The sequence below is a fragment of the Coffea arabica genome, chromosome 6c, assembly GCF_036785885.1.
Source record: "Coffea arabica cultivar ET-39 chromosome 6c, Coffea Arabica ET-39 HiFi, whole genome shotgun sequence".
Classification (NCBI taxonomy): domain Eukaryota; kingdom Viridiplantae; phylum Streptophyta; class Magnoliopsida; order Gentianales; family Rubiaceae; genus Coffea; species Coffea arabica.
Genome location: NC_092320.1, coordinates 12,464,678 through 12,480,667, shown reverse-complemented (window position 1 = coordinate 12,480,667; position 15,990 = coordinate 12,464,678). Strand labels below are relative to the sequence as shown.

The 15,990-nt window shown below is 36.2% G+C and overlaps 2 protein-coding genes across 2 annotated transcripts; one reads left to right on the top strand and one right to left on the bottom strand.

Annotated features, from left to right (window-relative positions):
- Positions 1-156: 156 nt before the first annotated feature.
- LOC113692936 (F-box protein At5g07610-like) lies at positions 157-1,817 on the bottom strand. The gene has a single exon (XM_027211537.2). The coding sequence runs from the start codon at positions 1,810-1,812 to the stop codon at positions 391-393; it is 1,422 nt and encodes a 473-aa protein (XP_027067338.2). The 5' UTR covers positions 1,813-1,817; the 3' UTR covers positions 157-390.
- A 3,985-nt stretch (positions 1,818-5,802) lies between these two features.
- On the top strand, positions 5,803-14,399 carry LOC113691975 (calmodulin-binding protein 60 B). The gene is made up of 9 exons (XM_027210303.2): positions 5,803-5,942; positions 6,154-6,247; positions 9,637-9,712; positions 10,411-10,469; positions 10,958-11,454; positions 11,541-11,701; positions 11,787-11,990; positions 12,101-12,341; positions 13,463-14,399. Exons 2-9 carry the CDS (start codon positions 6,174-6,176, stop codon positions 14,044-14,046), a joined length of 1,896 nt encoding a protein of 631 aa, XP_027066104.2. The 5' UTR covers positions 5,803-5,942; positions 6,154-6,173; the 3' UTR covers positions 14,047-14,399.
- The last annotated feature ends 1,591 nt before the right edge of the window (positions 14,400-15,990 follow it).

The following is a 15,990-nucleotide window of genomic DNA, read 5'->3' as shown; positions in this document are numbered from 1 at the left end:
CCTTTGGTCTCAAATAATGAATACAACCGTACAATATATCCCGGCCAGGTGGCAACTGAAAAGTTCAAATGTCTCAGACGTAGTAATCCTGAACTAGTGCAAATTTAATGAAGCATGCGGTTGAGACTGTCTGCTTCTGAAAAAGTACAAAGACCATTCTCTATAATACAGAAACTCTTTAATTCATAAATATATCTTACAAACAAAGCCAAGTTGGACACCATTTCCTGACCACCAGCCTGGAAATGCATGGCACTGCAAACTACGGCTTACAAACAGGAGGACTATTGCATGCAATGCATTGCATTATTCCTATCCATTTTCACCACAACAAATGATACAAATATCGGCTTACAACAGCAGGATAGATTTCCACAATGCATCAGCAAACTAAAGCCAAGAGAGGGTCTCAGTGAACTGATGCACATCATACCACTTGTGATCTTGAACCGCTACTCTTTTTTTCAACAACAGGAGCGTCCTGCTGCTGTTATCCTTAGGATTGTATGCGATAATACGGCTGGGTAGAAGAAGTATAACCTCTATACTCTCCCCATCTGGAGCCCTTCTAGTACTCATGATTGAGCACAAATAGTACCTGGCCGTATGAATACTAGTGTCGTTTTCATCATCAGTGTATTGAGTATTCACCCGGATTTCTCTAGTCATTTCTGGGAATTCCATTGCTATGTTATTGGGATCAAATCTGTGCTTCAAAATCCATCCTGAATAATCCGTCCTCATCTCATATATATCCATCGGTGGATTATGATAAAGGTTTGATTCAAAATCAACCAAATGTAGGTACCCTCCAGACTGCCCTAAAAACCTTAGCCTCTTGGTAGTATAAATATCGCTATGCATGGGAGGCATTGGCATAATTTTCATGACCTCGTTCTCAAGAACAAAGTAAAATGAGTCGCCCCCAAAATTAAGCCAGTGCATTGCACCATTGCAAAAAACCCCGCGATCAAAAACTTCCAGAATATCGAAAGGATTGCAGAAGGAGCCGTTCCAGAGTTTCCATTCGTCGGTTTCTGATGAGTAAATCTCAATTTCACAACTTCCAGCGTCCTGCATGAAGTGTTGGCCAACGCAGATGACTTTAAAATGAGGTGAGTTTGATGGGTCAAAAGCCAAATTCATACCGATAATCAGGTTGGTCGCGAGCATGCTCGGGGGAGGAAGTTTCCTGAGCTGCTTAGTTGTGATGTTGCCAACGCAATAAGCGTACTCGTGTTCTTTGAAGGCTGAGGTTATGAAACATAGCATCAAGCCACTGCACATCCCCAGAATCCTCATGGTTACGTCTGCGGTGATGTTGAAGAAGCTAAATGATGGGATTCGATAATCAGCATTAGTATTATTCTCATGGTTCCCAAGTGAAAGAAGGATTAAAGATCGATCATTGAGCATCAGCAGGCTGGATGATATGGGTTTTGAATTTCTACGAGTGTGATTGATGGAGAAGTAGGGAGTAGAAATAATGCTCTTCCATCTCTTGGAAACGCATTTGAATCTAAGTAGAGATTTCACAGGCAAACGGAAGAGAATTTGGATAAGCAAATCATCAGTCTCGCCAACTTCTTCAGCACTAGTAGTGGTACTAGTACTACCTTCAGCAGTAGCAACACTCGTACTAGCACCAGCACCAGCGGTGGTGCTAGCACTGCTGGACAGGCTCATCATCATGATCACTAAACCGTACACAAAGTTTATGTGAGCCATGAGGACAACGAGAAAGGGAGGATAGAGTATAGAGATTTGTTTTGGATTTTGGTGAAGAAGGGAGTGAAGGAAATGTGGCTCCATGAATGGAATTTATATGGGCTAAGTCACGATTTCCTTAGGTGGCACCAGTACAGGATGCATGAGCTAGTTTTGACAAATGGACGTGTGCATCCACGGAGTACTTTTAACGTGGCAGTCTAGGTTGAAGATCAGCCTCTTGCATTTCATCTCACGCTTTTACTCCTCTCTTCTTTCTAATTTGCTCTTTTTCAATTTTTAGAAATTATACCCATGCAAGAGAAAAGAATTGCCAGAGCAAGCACATTGAAAGGGGTTAATTACTTAATTAGGTAGTAAATTATTCATTCAAGACGTCCACATAGCTATAGCACATATGAATTCTCAGTAGCGAATCTAGCCCCATCATACAATGTCCATATTATTTACGTGAAGCAGTGTTTCTTTTTTTACTCCATGCTCATGGTAGACAAACAAACATAAAAAGAGAAATGAAAATATAAAAAAAAAAAAGGTTTAATCGTAAAAGTCTTCTCCAAATAATCGAATTTCAAGTTATAATCCAAAATCATTTCCAAAATTTTGCCGTCAAATTAGAAACAAATTTACTTCACTCTAACTATGTTTGTCCAGTTCAATTGATTACTTACTACATAATGCAGTAGAAAAATACTCGATTATGTATTTATTGTCGTTAGTGACTACCATCTGTTACGATTAATGAAAATGACTTACAGTTCAAAATTATTCTAAATTCCATAGCTCTAAATTTACATCTTGTCCTTTATGCCAAAGTATGGACAGAGTTATTGAGTATATACACTAAATACTTGCAAATATTTGTATGTGTGTTTATACACATGTCTCTCTCTCTCTATATATACATACATATGTATGTATTTATGTATGTATTACATACATATGTACACACATACGTGCATGTCGGGTGCGTGCGAGACATATATATATATATATGTATATATGTATGAATACATGTGTATGTATAGTTATGTATGAATTACATACATATGTACATAAATACATGCATGTCGCGTGTGTGCAAGATATATATACATATGTATGTATATGTATATTTATGTGTGTATTACATACATATGTACATATATACATGCCTGCAAGACAAATCTTGTTTCAAAAAAAAAAGAGTTAAAAAAACTAAGGTATAGTGATAGGCAATATTGGTTTATAAGGTAATTATGAATCACATCTGTAGATATTTGTTGTTTGTTAAGAGCATCTAAAATGTAGATCATACCAAAAAGTCACTTTTTTTAATTTTTTCCTTGTGATTAAGGTTGAAATCCTAGAATTTAGAGGTTCTAAATTTTAATCCCCTAAGTCCTCTCCATACTTCTTAAATTTTACTTAAAAAGTCACTTAATAATTAACACAACAAAGTTTCTTTTTTGTAAAAATTTTTTCTTTTGCTTTAGCTAGACTAACAAATATAAGTGGATGAAGCAAAAAAAGATCTTTAAGCTTTGATCACAAAGAAATGTACTTAAAATGAAAGTACTTAAGCTTCTTTATAGTAACAAGCTTTAAATGTGCCATTTCTTCGATTATATCAAACACGGGCAAATAAATACGAAAAGAAAACAATCAAAAGATAGATTTATTCCTCTTATGGATTGAACCTTGATGCAAAAATGGCATAGTTAAATAAAGGGTTATTTTATAGTAAATGAAATAGAATCTAGTATGGAATAAAATCAACAAAAGGGTCAAAATGGAAATGATGATTCATATACCCTTTACAGTTTACACAGAATATTTCTATACCCCACACGGGCCACACCATATGAAAATTGAAACGTAGTTAAAGAGAAAAGTAAAAAGAAAGGTGCAAAAGCTGTGCAGGCGAGGACAAAAATTACAGCTTGTACCGGGTTGAGCGAGGTCTTTTTAAGTCTTAGCAGCAGCTCGCTTGCTTAGGTTGTTATCCCACATCGAAGGTTTGGGTGGAGGGGGAGTTTTGGGTAGTTTATAAGTCTCCTCAGGAACCACAAGAGTTGTCGGCTTTTGTGATTTCCTGTGGAATTAGGTTTGTAAAATGCCAAAAGACCAGAATTAGGTTTGGAAAAAAAGACAATAGCCTGTACCAGGTTGAGTGAGGTCTCTTTAGGTCTTAACAGCAGCTCGCCTGTTTAAGTTGTTATCCCACATCGAAGGTTTGGGAGGGGGGCTTTGGGTAGTTTATAAGTCTCCTCAGGAACCACAAGAGTTGCCGGCTTTTGTGATTTCCTGTGAAATTAGGTTTGTAAAATGCCAAAAAGTCAATTTCTGGCTTTGGAAAAAAAGAGGAAAAAATTATTCCCCCGTCTCACTTTGATAGTCCTGTTTTCCTTTTTCGTCTGTCCCAAATTATAGTTTACTTTTCAATTGAAGAATATAGTTATATTTTAATTTTTCTAAAATATCTTTATTCAATGTAAGTTATTGTTACTATAAATCTATCTCACTTAATAAGAGTTTATATTTTTTTTACCATCAATTCAAGTTCTTATAAGTGATACTCTAATTAATGTGAGGGTATTTTAGGAAAATAGTTATCTAAATTGATTGTTGTAATAAAGTTAACTATCTTTTTTTAAATTATGTAAAAAAAATCAGAACTATCAAAGTGTGAAAAAAGTAAGGACTATCAAAGTGGTGGTGAGACGGAGGAATAAAAGTAAAAAATGGAGGAAAGATGACAAATTCTGACGAGATAACCTTTTTATCCACAGCCGTCACACAACTGCAAACTGACGGCCTAGATTTCACAAAACGTAGCATCCAACTGCATCCCGTCATCAAGCCGAGAAGTCCAAAAGGAAGCAAAAACGAAAAAGATCTTGGTAAGTTTGCAATTATCCTTTTTCAACCCTTAAGAGCCCAATAATTGTAAAACGGCGCTCAGTATTTTGATGTTTCATTTTCATTGCACTCGGCAAAATCTAAAAATGTAATAGAACTTGAAAAGTAAATAAATTTAATAGTTGGAATGAATATGCAATCGTAGATAGCTTGCCAACTAGAATTTGAAATCTTTTTTGTATTAACGTGTGGTGTATTAATGAATTTATATTCTCAATTTGCCTTCTCATATTAATTTCTATCCACATTTTTCTAATTTTTTCTACATACACAATTTCACTTATAAGATTGTTATGGTATATTGTAAATACATTATACAATAAATAGGATAGCACAAAATTGGCACAAGAAATGAGATAAAGGATTTGAAGTTATCCAAGATGAGAAGATCAAATGAGCACATAAATTGTATCGCTTTGAATTTCGATGATTTTTTGTCAAAAATTCTTTATCCATTTTCTTGAAAATTATTTCTTATTCACTTGAAATGATGACACTTAGTTTATCTTTACATTCAGTAAAAGTATTTAATGAATACAACTGACACATACTGTCAGAAAATTAACATGAAAAAATTTTCTTAACGTATTTTCTTGAAAATTATTTTTTATTCATTTGAAATGATGATGCTCAATTTATCTCTATTTTTAGCAAAAGTATCTTCTGAATACAACCGACATTTATTGTCAGAAAATTTACATAAGTAAAATTTGACACATTGAATCAGACTTATAGAATATTAGAAAATATATTCACTCATGAAAAACGCACGACTTATCCTAAAAATCAAGATCCATGTTTAGTAATCAAGTACACGAAAAACAAAAAATTTCATGAAAGTAAAGATTTTGAGCCCATTTAATTTTTTGATTGTACAAAAGCATAATTAGACTAAAAACTCACAGACACATTGAACCAGACTTATAGAATATTAGAAAATATATTCACTCATGAAGAACGCACAACTTATTCTAAAAATCAAAACAATGTTTAGTGGTCAAGTTTACCAAAAACAAAAATTCCATAAAAGTAAAAGATTTTGAGTCAATTTAATTTTTGGCTGTACAAAAGCATAAGTAGACTAAAAACTCAAGGACCAAATGCACAAATCCTCCACATATCTGAAACACTGTACTTGGCTGATACAAGTAGGCGAGCAGCTAAGATCCCCCTTCTTACCACATAGTCGTCAGAGTAGACTACACCCACTTCACCTAGAAACACCCAGTCGGTCGAATCCCGCCCGAGCTTCAGCTTCATCCTCGTTCGGACAAAGTATTAAGTCTTGTAAACTCATTTCAACTGTCAATCAGGTAAAGGATATGTAGACTACACGTCTTCGTATTTATCTATTTGTAAATAAGTAAGTTTGGCGAATTAGGGTTTTTAGCTGATTAATTGGTTTTGGGAATGTTTGTGGCGGGAGATGGGGGGTGCTAGACTTTTGTTGTGCTGAATTTGGGTCTATTTATAAGATCTGTTTGTTTTGTTGATCGGCTGATTTTTTTTTTTTTTTTATTGTAGGGTTTGCGGTATTTGTGGAAATGCAGACTAGGAAGAGGATTTTGGACGGTGAGGATGACCAACAGCAGGAGCGAAAACGGCCTGCTCTGGCTAGGTATAAGTTCTAACTTTGGGCTGATTTTGTCAATTTGTGTTTTCTAATTTATTTAATTTTATTTGGTTGAAGATTGACTTTGGCTGGTTGTGGGATTTGGTTGAATTCTTGTGGATTTGAGATTGTGTGGAGTGGCATTTTTGGAACTTAAATACATAGTTGTGTTCCTGTTCTGAATCTGGTTGCGAATTAGTTGATGTTATTTTGGTTTGGGGCAATTTGAAATTTGAGTTAGTCTTGGAGGCTAATGTGGTTGAAATTTGGTTGTTCATTTTGGGAGTTTCAATTATTTGTAAGGGAAATTTTGTAGCTGTGTTGGATACTATTGATTTCATAGTTTGTTATGCTGTATGATTTATCACGGGTATATGTAGTTGGGTTTAGTCTTAGGATCACTGAAAGTTCGGAATTTAGGTGAAAATTATTGTTCAAGATTCAAAATTGAGTAGCAGGTTACAAATTTGACAGTGATAGCAAAATTGGTGATTTTCTATCAATTTAAGACCTAGGAATCAACAGACAAGCAAACTCAGTCACGCATTCTCTATGTCTATGTAGCTATTTGTATGTATGATACATATATGTATGCTGGAGCAATGGTGGACCACATATGTTCAAGTGTTAGCTACAATATCTCTTTTACTTTATTAATGTATGTATATGTGTATATACGACGTATACATGTAGAATATGTATAGTGATTGTGGGCCTCATTTCTTGAACCATTGATTCTCTCTCCTGTACTATACATGATTGAAGAGGATGTTTTGGAGGATGTAGGATTCAGTAGTGGTATACATTTAAAACACGTAAAGCTGAAACATCTGGCAGTGCTACTTAACTTTAACGTCTCTTTCCAGTTCACGTTTTCCTTTTTGCTCTCTGGCTCCCACTTTCCCCCTCCCATATGAAACCGAGTCTTTTTCTGGCTCTAAGAAAAGAACTGTTTCAATGTCACACAATTCACCTTTAAAAATAATTTGTTTTTGGCAAAACACGAGTTTGATGTGGTGATGTTAAGGCAAGTGAACTAGAAGGACAAGTAGTTTACCCAGTGATCATCAGGAGCAATTATAATAGTTCAATTTTTAATTCTTAATTTTGAGAGTATACTTTGGATCAGTGTTATTATTAGGAGTTCTCCGATCTTTTGCATGGAGCAGCATCCTAGGAGAATTTCAAGTTAGGTGGGTCTAATAATTCCTAAAGTTGGATAGAGGGAACCAATGGATGACATCGGTAGTTCACCGTGTTCAATTTCTAATGTTAAAGATAGTGGGCGTCATTATTTTGCAATCCACATGCCAATGTTGATATTAAGCTGGCATATAATGCATGAAGACAGCTGGTATGTAAGGTGTTAAGTTTTTATGCGTGGTTTTAGTAGTGGACGTGAGTTTGTGTATTGTAGTGGGGAGGTTGGCCAACTTCCAAAATACAAGATACGACAAGAAGTTAAAGATAGCTGGCGTCATTACTTTGCAACCCACGTGCCAATGTTGATATTAAGCTGGCATATAATGCATGAAGATAGCTGGCATGTAAGATGTTGAGCTTTTCTGCATGGTTCTAGTAGTGGACACGAGTTTGTGTATTCTGGCGGACACAAGGTTGGCCAATTCCCAAAATACAAGATGCGGCAAGAAGTTAAAGATATCTGGCGCCATTGGCGTCATTACTTTGCAACCCATGTGCCAATGTTGATAAGGTTTGTGTATTGTAGTGGACACAAGGTTGGCCAATTTCCAAAATACAAGATATGACAAGAAGTTAAAGATATCTGGCGTCATTACTTTGCAACCCACGTGCCAATGTTGATATTAAGCTGGCATATAATGCATGAAGACAGCTGGCATGTAATATGCTGAGCTTTTCTGCTTGGTTTTAGTAGCGGACATGAGTTTGTACCTAGGTTTGTGTATTGTAGTGGACACAAGGTTGGCCAATTGCCAAAATAGAAGATACCAGGACAAGAAGAAAAATATGCAGGGAGTATTTGGATATGGCGCAACGCATAACATTGTCCCTAATTTTAAACTTGGGGTTCTAAGAATCTCTGTGTGCATATTGTAATACCAGATTGGGTATTATTGAATTGGGCGTTTGCTGATGGAAGCTAGATACCCTGAAGGATGCTACCAAACTTTCACCATTGTAGTCTCCTTTACTTCTTGTAGGTGCTGATTAACACTAAGGTTCTTTAGAATAGGCTGTAAGCACTGGCAGAGCCAAATATAGTTCAAGATGGACAATTGCCCTGCCTCCCCTCCCCTGGGGAGATATTTGGTAAAATCACAACCTAGATTTGGGAAATTTGAAAAGTTTGTAAAAATGTATCATTATTGCTCCCCCAAATTTTGTGATATTCCCTTTTATGGCTGCATTGCCACCCGTAACAATTAATATTTCATGCATTACCTTTCACAAGAGTGTTGGACCTACCTCAAGTTATATAATGTTAAACATTTTTTAGAAGAAAAATTTCTGATAGATAGAATTAAGTTATTGCTAAATTTATTATTACTAATTTAAGTCGTATTTAAAATTAACAGTACATGTAAGACAGATGTTTATTGGCCAGTGTTATTATGTTGCACGTAATAGTCATAAATTGCGCCCCCTTACCTAGGGTCATGTACCTGCCACTGCTGTAAAGTAGTTCTGAGCAGGGATTAATAAGGTCCAAGAGGCCTCATCTAAAGTCGTAATGCCAACTAAATATTTGACCAAATTTGACACATATTACATACCTGCACCGGTGTCATGTCCTATGACATGGGTACTTTGTGGTTTTATTAAGGGAACTTGTCTTATCTTCTACATTTCATTTCACTTTGACCAAGAACATTCACGGCTTTGATCCTGTCTTTCAAGGACATATAATTGTATTTCAATTTCAGAGATTGCATTAACATTAGCTACTTTAGTTGGAAAATTCTGTATGTTGGATTGAGAACAGAGAAAGATGGAGAACAAAATATGAAGTTTAATTTGGAAATCATATATTTCCTGCCAAAGGGTGCAATTTATAAATTTCTCAAGGTCTAAAAAGATATATGTGGTTTTTGCACCCTTGTTAATATGGAAATGGCCTGTAGATGATTCAAAGAATCAGGCCCTGTGAGACATTAAAGCTTTTTATGAAAGAATTCTCGCTTTTATGATGATATGGCATGCTATAAAAGAAATCTTAATCTAATGGTCTGTGAAATTTTTGAGAAAGTGTAATTCAAATTGTTTTCCTTTAATTGCTGCTTATTAATACTTTTCATAACTGCCAGAAACATGTCATTTGTATCTCTATCTCTAAGTTTGCCTTTCTAAATTGGTTTCCGGTTGACTTGTTACATCATGGTTTCACACTGTTTAAGAATACAATCTTCATGCAGTGTCATTGTGGAAGCGCTAAAGGTGGATAGTCTTCAGAAACTCTGCTCATCCTTGGAGCCAATCCTTCGTAGAGTTGTAAGCCCAACGCTGATGCTTTATAAATGCTCTGCTGGTTTTTTAAATATATACATATATATATATATATATTTTGGGGGGTTGGGGGGGGAGTAATTTCAATACTTCCATATGAAAGCTAACATTTGCAACCACATATATGCATTTAGATTAACCTTTCAAGTCTAAAGTTTTAATCTTTTTTTTTTTGCCTGCAATTTTGTATTGTTTTGCACTTGTTCAGTTTTTGTCTGTGATAACATATATTTTCGTATATTTTTCTGCCTTAGTTGAGTACACAAAGATGCTTCTTTGTTAAACTGGTTTTATCATATGTTGGGAGTGATAATATGACTTAGATATCCATCCGTGAAAGAGAACAGTTTTGTCTACAAGCTTACTGAAATTGAAACTTTGTCCCATCAACTAAATCTACATTATGTTCGAAACAAGTATGTGTATCTTCATGCTAGATCAGGTAGTTTAACTGCTGCTGCTTCTTCCTCTTCAGTGTTGTATGATTTTTTATTGATAATGTAACTGAACATTTCACCCTGTTTTTGTGGTATAAATTCTTCAAACAACTGTATGATAGCAGACAAAAGCTGCATCTTTACCATGACTATATTTTTCTTATGTTTATGTTACCCAGTAGCTTTTTGTTTGCTTAATGGAGTCTCAAGCTTCTTTTGTCTTATGTTCAAAATTGTTGCTGACAGGTTAGCGAAGAAGTTGAACGTGCTTTGGCAAAGCTTGGTCCTGCCAAACTCACTGGAAGGTTAATTTCTGGCTATAATTTGAAATTCTAGTTATTTTTTATGTCAGTGCATAGCTTTTTCCACTTTTTCAAACCTCTTCGGATTTGTATGTGAATAATTACTTTTATTGCAGGGTAGATTTGGTTATGTAGAATTGTAATGGTGAAGTAGTTAGAGGTTTACGTCTCATATATGGTTTAAAGTATGCATGGTACTTTTTCCTTGTAGCACATTTGTGGGCTATCTGCATTTTTGGTTTAAGTAGTATTTACTTCTTGCTCTCAGGCTGTCTCTACACTTTCACTACCTAAGTGATAAATGTACAGCTGTGTATGCTGCATTGATGGATGCACATATGCACAAATTACAACTTTTCAGTGTGGCTGAAATCCTTTGCACAAAATGTTTTTCTTCCTTGCTTTTGTTTTCTATTGATGAACTTGCTGATCTCTTGAATCAAGTACTTTTTAAATTGGAAATTTGCTTCCTGAAAGTTTGGAATTTTCAGGTCATCGTCACCTAAACGAATTGAAGGGCCAGATGGAAGAAATTTACAGCTGCATTTTAGGTCCAGACTTTCACTGCCTCTCTTTACTGGGGGTAAAGTAGAAGGGGAGCAGGGAGCTGCAATTCATGTTGTCTTGATTGACGCAAATACAGGGCATGTTGTCACTTCTGGACCTGAATCGTGTGTTAAGCTGGATGTTATTGTGCTAGAAGGTGATTTTAACACTGAAGATAATGAAAGCTGGACTCAAGAAGAATTTGAAAGCCATGTTGTGAAAGAGCGGGAAGGAAAGAGACCATTGTTGACTGGCGATCTACAAGTGACACTCAAGGAAGGTGTGGGAACTTTAGGAGAGCTTACCTTCACTGATAATTCAAGTTGGATAAGGAGTAGGAAGTTCAGACTTGGCCTCAAGGTTGCATCAGGATATTGTGAAGGCATACGAGTTCGTGAAGCAAAGACTGAGGCTTTCACTGTCAAAGATCACAGAGGGGAATGTAGGCTGCTTGATGATACTTGTTGGTTGACTTATTTGCTTGTTAACTTTGATAATTGGTTAAAAAGTTTTCTTTCCTTGTTGCAGTGTACAAAAAGCATTATCCACCTGCGTTGAATGATGATGTATGGAGATTGGAGAAGATTGGCAAGGATGGATCATTCCATAAAAGACTAAACAATGCAGGGATATTTTCAGTTGAACACTTCCTTAGGCTTGTGGTCACAGACCCTCAGAAGCTGCGAACTGTAAGTCTACTATACTATCCCTGCTTCCAGTATAAGAGAAACATGCCTTATTGGTATTTGACATATTCTTTTGGTGTTAGAGCAGATTCTTGGCAGTGGTATGTCAAATAAAATGTGGGACGCCCTCATAGAGCATGCAAAGACTTGTGTCCTAAGTGGGAAGCTTTATGTATACTATTCTGATGATTCAAGAAATGTTGGTGTTGTCTTCAATAACATCTATGAGCTGAGTGGCCTTATAGCTAGTGAACAGTATTTTCCAGCAGATTCACTTTCTGACAGCCAGAAGGTCTGTACTAAATTTGGTTGGGGAAGCTCCCAAAATTACCAATATCTAAATTTCATTGGCATAGCAAAAGTTGTGCATATTAACAGAATTTTCATTTCTTCTACCTGTAGCTATATGTTGATGGTTTGGTAAAGAAAGCATATGACAACTGGAACCTAGTTATAGAGTATGATGGCAAGTCTCTTCTGAACTTCAAGCAAAATAAGAAATCAAGTGCATCCCGGGATGAACTTCCAGTTGGGCCAGTGGATTATCCTAATGCTTTGGATAATCAGCTTTCAGATCCGCCCCGATTACCAGTACCAGTTCCATCTGAGCCATCTCCAGTGGATCCAAACATGCTGATTGGAGGTAAAGTCAACTTATAGAATATCAAATGAACTGCTATCTGGTTTGCTACCTTTTGAGCATGCAGTGGATGACTGGTTTGCTTTTTGTACAAGATATATGCATCTGTAATCTCCTAATGTCAACCCCATTTTCCCAAATGTTTTCTCAAACAACACATACAATTAAAGGGGAAGATGCATCATATTCTAAAGTAATGAAGCCATAGTAACATTTCAGTTAGGTAAACTATTAACATTTCATATTAACCTCTTGGACCTAGCATAGGCACCTTTTACTTTTATTTGAGTTGGGTAAACTATAATATCAGGTCAACATGATTGTTTTCCATGTTGTTGAACTTGTTCCCAGCTTCTCGTCCTTTGCCATGTAAGATCCATATGTTTTCTTTTCTTTTTCTTATTGCATTTCTTTTCCGTCCTGAACATTGAAGTATATGCATTTATCAGAAAACTTGGGTAATGTTTCCGGTTGGGTAGGATAATATGGCTTTGCTCTCTCTGATATGTTCCACCCTAAGGGTTGAGGCATTGTAGCAGAATTTGGTGAAAAGGATCCGACGCTTGTGGTTTGGAGTGAGAAGATTGGATACCATCAATCATGATATCAAGAATACCTAGGGAAGGATGTATTAGAGGATATAGTGCATGGACATGATCTGGTGTATGGAACAACTTGTTTCCCCTTTTCTTTTTATGTTTTTTTGTATCTTGAACTTTTTCTGAACCCTAGTGAGTAGTCAATGTGAAACATTCATATGAGATGGAGGCAATATGTGCCAAGACTGATGCTTGCTTATATATCTCCTTTGGGATTGAGAAATCCTCTTCCTTTGTTGCTTATGAGTTTATCTTCTATTTGAAAAGGGGTAAGTAAAGACAGGAGATTTGAATGCATTTCATTAGGGATGTTTTCTTTTCTGATCTCTTGGTTTCTAGTGGTACAAAACTGGGGGCTAATTACCTTTTCCTCCCTATGATTTTTCCATTTACATTGTGTAGTATCTTCTCTCAACTTCATTTACATATACACATTTACCGGTATGTTTTGTGGTTATGCAATGTTACTTTTGTTGGCCACTTTACATCTTACTGTAACCTTTACTACTACTATCTCGTGTTCAGGTTATAATGATAATATGGCTACCAGATATGCTAACCAGTCTCAAATTCTGAATTCAAGTTCCCGCAATCAGTATGGTAGTACTTCATATGGTTTACCTGACCAGCAAATCAGCAATTCTCACCAAATTCAGAACACAAGATATGATAATAGGGCAGCATTGGCCCTTGCTCCTCCACAGTCATCATCATCATTCCAGACAGTTGGGTCATCTGTTCAGCCATCCAACCTCAATCCTTTTGAAGACTGGACTCAAAATCGTGACAAGAGTGTGGATGACTTCTTGTCGGAGGAGGAAATTCGTTTGAGAAGCCATGAGATGCTCGAGAATGAAGATATGCAACACCTACTTAGACTTTTCAGCATGGGAGGCCATGCAGCTGTTAATGTGCCTGATGATAATTTTGCTTTCCAATCTTACATGCCATCGCCATCTCCAAACTACAGTTATGAGGAGGATCGCACCCGTTCTGGGAAAGCAGTTGTTGGCTGGCTAAAAATTAAGGCTGCAATGAGATGGGGCTTTTTCATCAGGAAGAAAGCAGCTGAGAGGAGGGCACAGATTGTGGAGCTGGAGGATGAATAAAATCGTGTTGGAGATAAACAATTGCCTGTGCAAAGTTGCTGATACTTGGCAATGCAGGTAGATGTTTTAGGATTCAGGACTGTGCAGACTTAGATTCTCTCAGGAGTCTCAATGACCATGTCTGGTTCTGTAACAGGCATCTAGATGTACATTCTCTTGTACAGTAAGAAGTTGGCATTGGACTCATAATTGACTTGATTGTTTCTGACTCTGCGTTTAAATTTGTAAGGGCTATGGGTTTGACTTATCCTGAGTTTTATGTCTGGTTCTATCCTTCCTGATGTAGACATTTGGGCAATATTTGTACAATTTAAGCATACTTAATGTCATATTGACAGTTATTTCTTCTGTAACTTTCTGTAAGATGGTGCTAATCATCTTAATGTGCGGAACGTTGTTTTGATTGCAGGGCTGGTTCATACCCGACAAAAGCTTTCGAATTCTATACGCCCTTTATTTTGCATGAGATTATAGAAATTGAATCGCTTGGGACTTACCAATTAGCCAGTTGTGGGTCATGAGGCACATTTACTTGCAAAGATGTCTATAGATAATTAGGGTCTTACCGTTTTTGTGGCAAGGATGTAGATAAGCTGTATGATAATTCCGGCAACGCGGGACAAATAGCTGCAGAAATATATCATTTACCATTTGATTTTGAGGGAGAAGATCATGCCAACAAGGTGCTGGTACAAGTACTTATGCCCTATTGTTCGTTGCTCGGGTTGCCCAATTCCTGTTTTCTGAAGTGAAAAAAAAGAGGGCTTCAGCTCTGGGAATACTGCAAGCAATTTCTCTCTCTCTCTCTCTCTCTCTCTCTCTCTCTCTCTCTCTCTCTATATATATATATATATATATATATATATATATATATATATAATTCGAGGAAGTTATCAGCTTGTGAGTTTCGATAGAGTAGACTTCCAAGTGGCACAGATAAATTCTCCATCTTGGAGACTTTTAACCTGATGCAGACTCTTTCAGGTAGGGGGAATTTATCGTCCATTAATGGTTTTTCATTCCAATGTCTTCGTGATAAATTCTGAAAACACATGGTGCTTCACAATGATTCCATGAGATTAACACAACTATAGAATTGTTTAATTTGCCGTGGAAAGTATTTGGGATCATGCAGATATTTCCAAATGCAGGCAGGGAGAAGAGAAGAAGGGCTTTTCTTCCCTAGGTTTCTCTGAAAATGACCATGAAGGACGAAATTAACCCTAAATTCTGACCTCCGAATCCTACAGGCTACATGTCAAATGACGGCTCTAAGTACTTGGTTGGGAGGAAAGCTTTTTCTCCACTGATTCTCTTCTTTGCAAGGCAAGATTTTAGACCCTTTTTTTGGTTAACAGTACCTCTCATTTTACCACCCAACACAACTCAATCCCCTGCAAAATTTCAGACTTGTCTAATCATTTGCTTAAAATTGGTTTATCTCTATATACATTGAGTTTTTCCCCCTTTTTTACCAATAATATCTTTTCCTTGTCTAATATCTTTTAAAGTTTAGACAAGCTTTGCATTTTAATCAGGAGTTACACACAATCATTATCTTGGACTTTCATATGCAACGAAAACCCAAAAAAAAAAAAAAGAAAAGAAAAAAGTGGTACCCAATTTAATTTTGGATTCAAGCTTTTTTGACGAAATTTCCTTGTTACTACGATGTGTTTTAACTCTTTATAGATTAGAGTCGAATACTTCGTAGTACCTCACTTCGTTTACTTTTTCTTTTAATAAACTTCGAGTGATCAAGAATAATAGTAAATTTAGCTGACTATAGGTACTCCAACACTTTTGAGACTTTAAAATATAAAGAGTACTTGTTCTCCAATTTTCATATTCATTTTGGCAAAAGAAATGACATCAGAAGAATTAAGTAAAACAGATATATTCACAAATTGTCATAACAATCTAGTAATATAACTCATTTTCGCA

Bases quoted from the DNA above. Each gene is read 5' to 3' on its own strand.
- LOC113691975 (XM_027210303.2), top strand. From the start codon at position 6,174: ATGCAGACTAGGAAGAGGATTTTGGACGGTGAGGATGACCAACAGCAG. The intron at 6,248-9,636 runs GTATAAGTTCTA...ATCTTCATGCAG, and splicing joins AAACGGCCTGCTCTGGCTAG to TGTCATTGTGGAAGCGCTAA. The intron at 11,455-11,540 runs GTAGGCTGCTTG...TCCTTGTTGCAG, and splicing joins CAAAGATCACAGAGGGGAAT to TGTACAAAAAGCATTATCCA.
- LOC113692936 (XM_027211537.2), bottom strand. From the start codon at position 1,812: ATGGAGCCACATTTCCTTCACTCCCTTCTTCACCAAAATCCAAAACAA.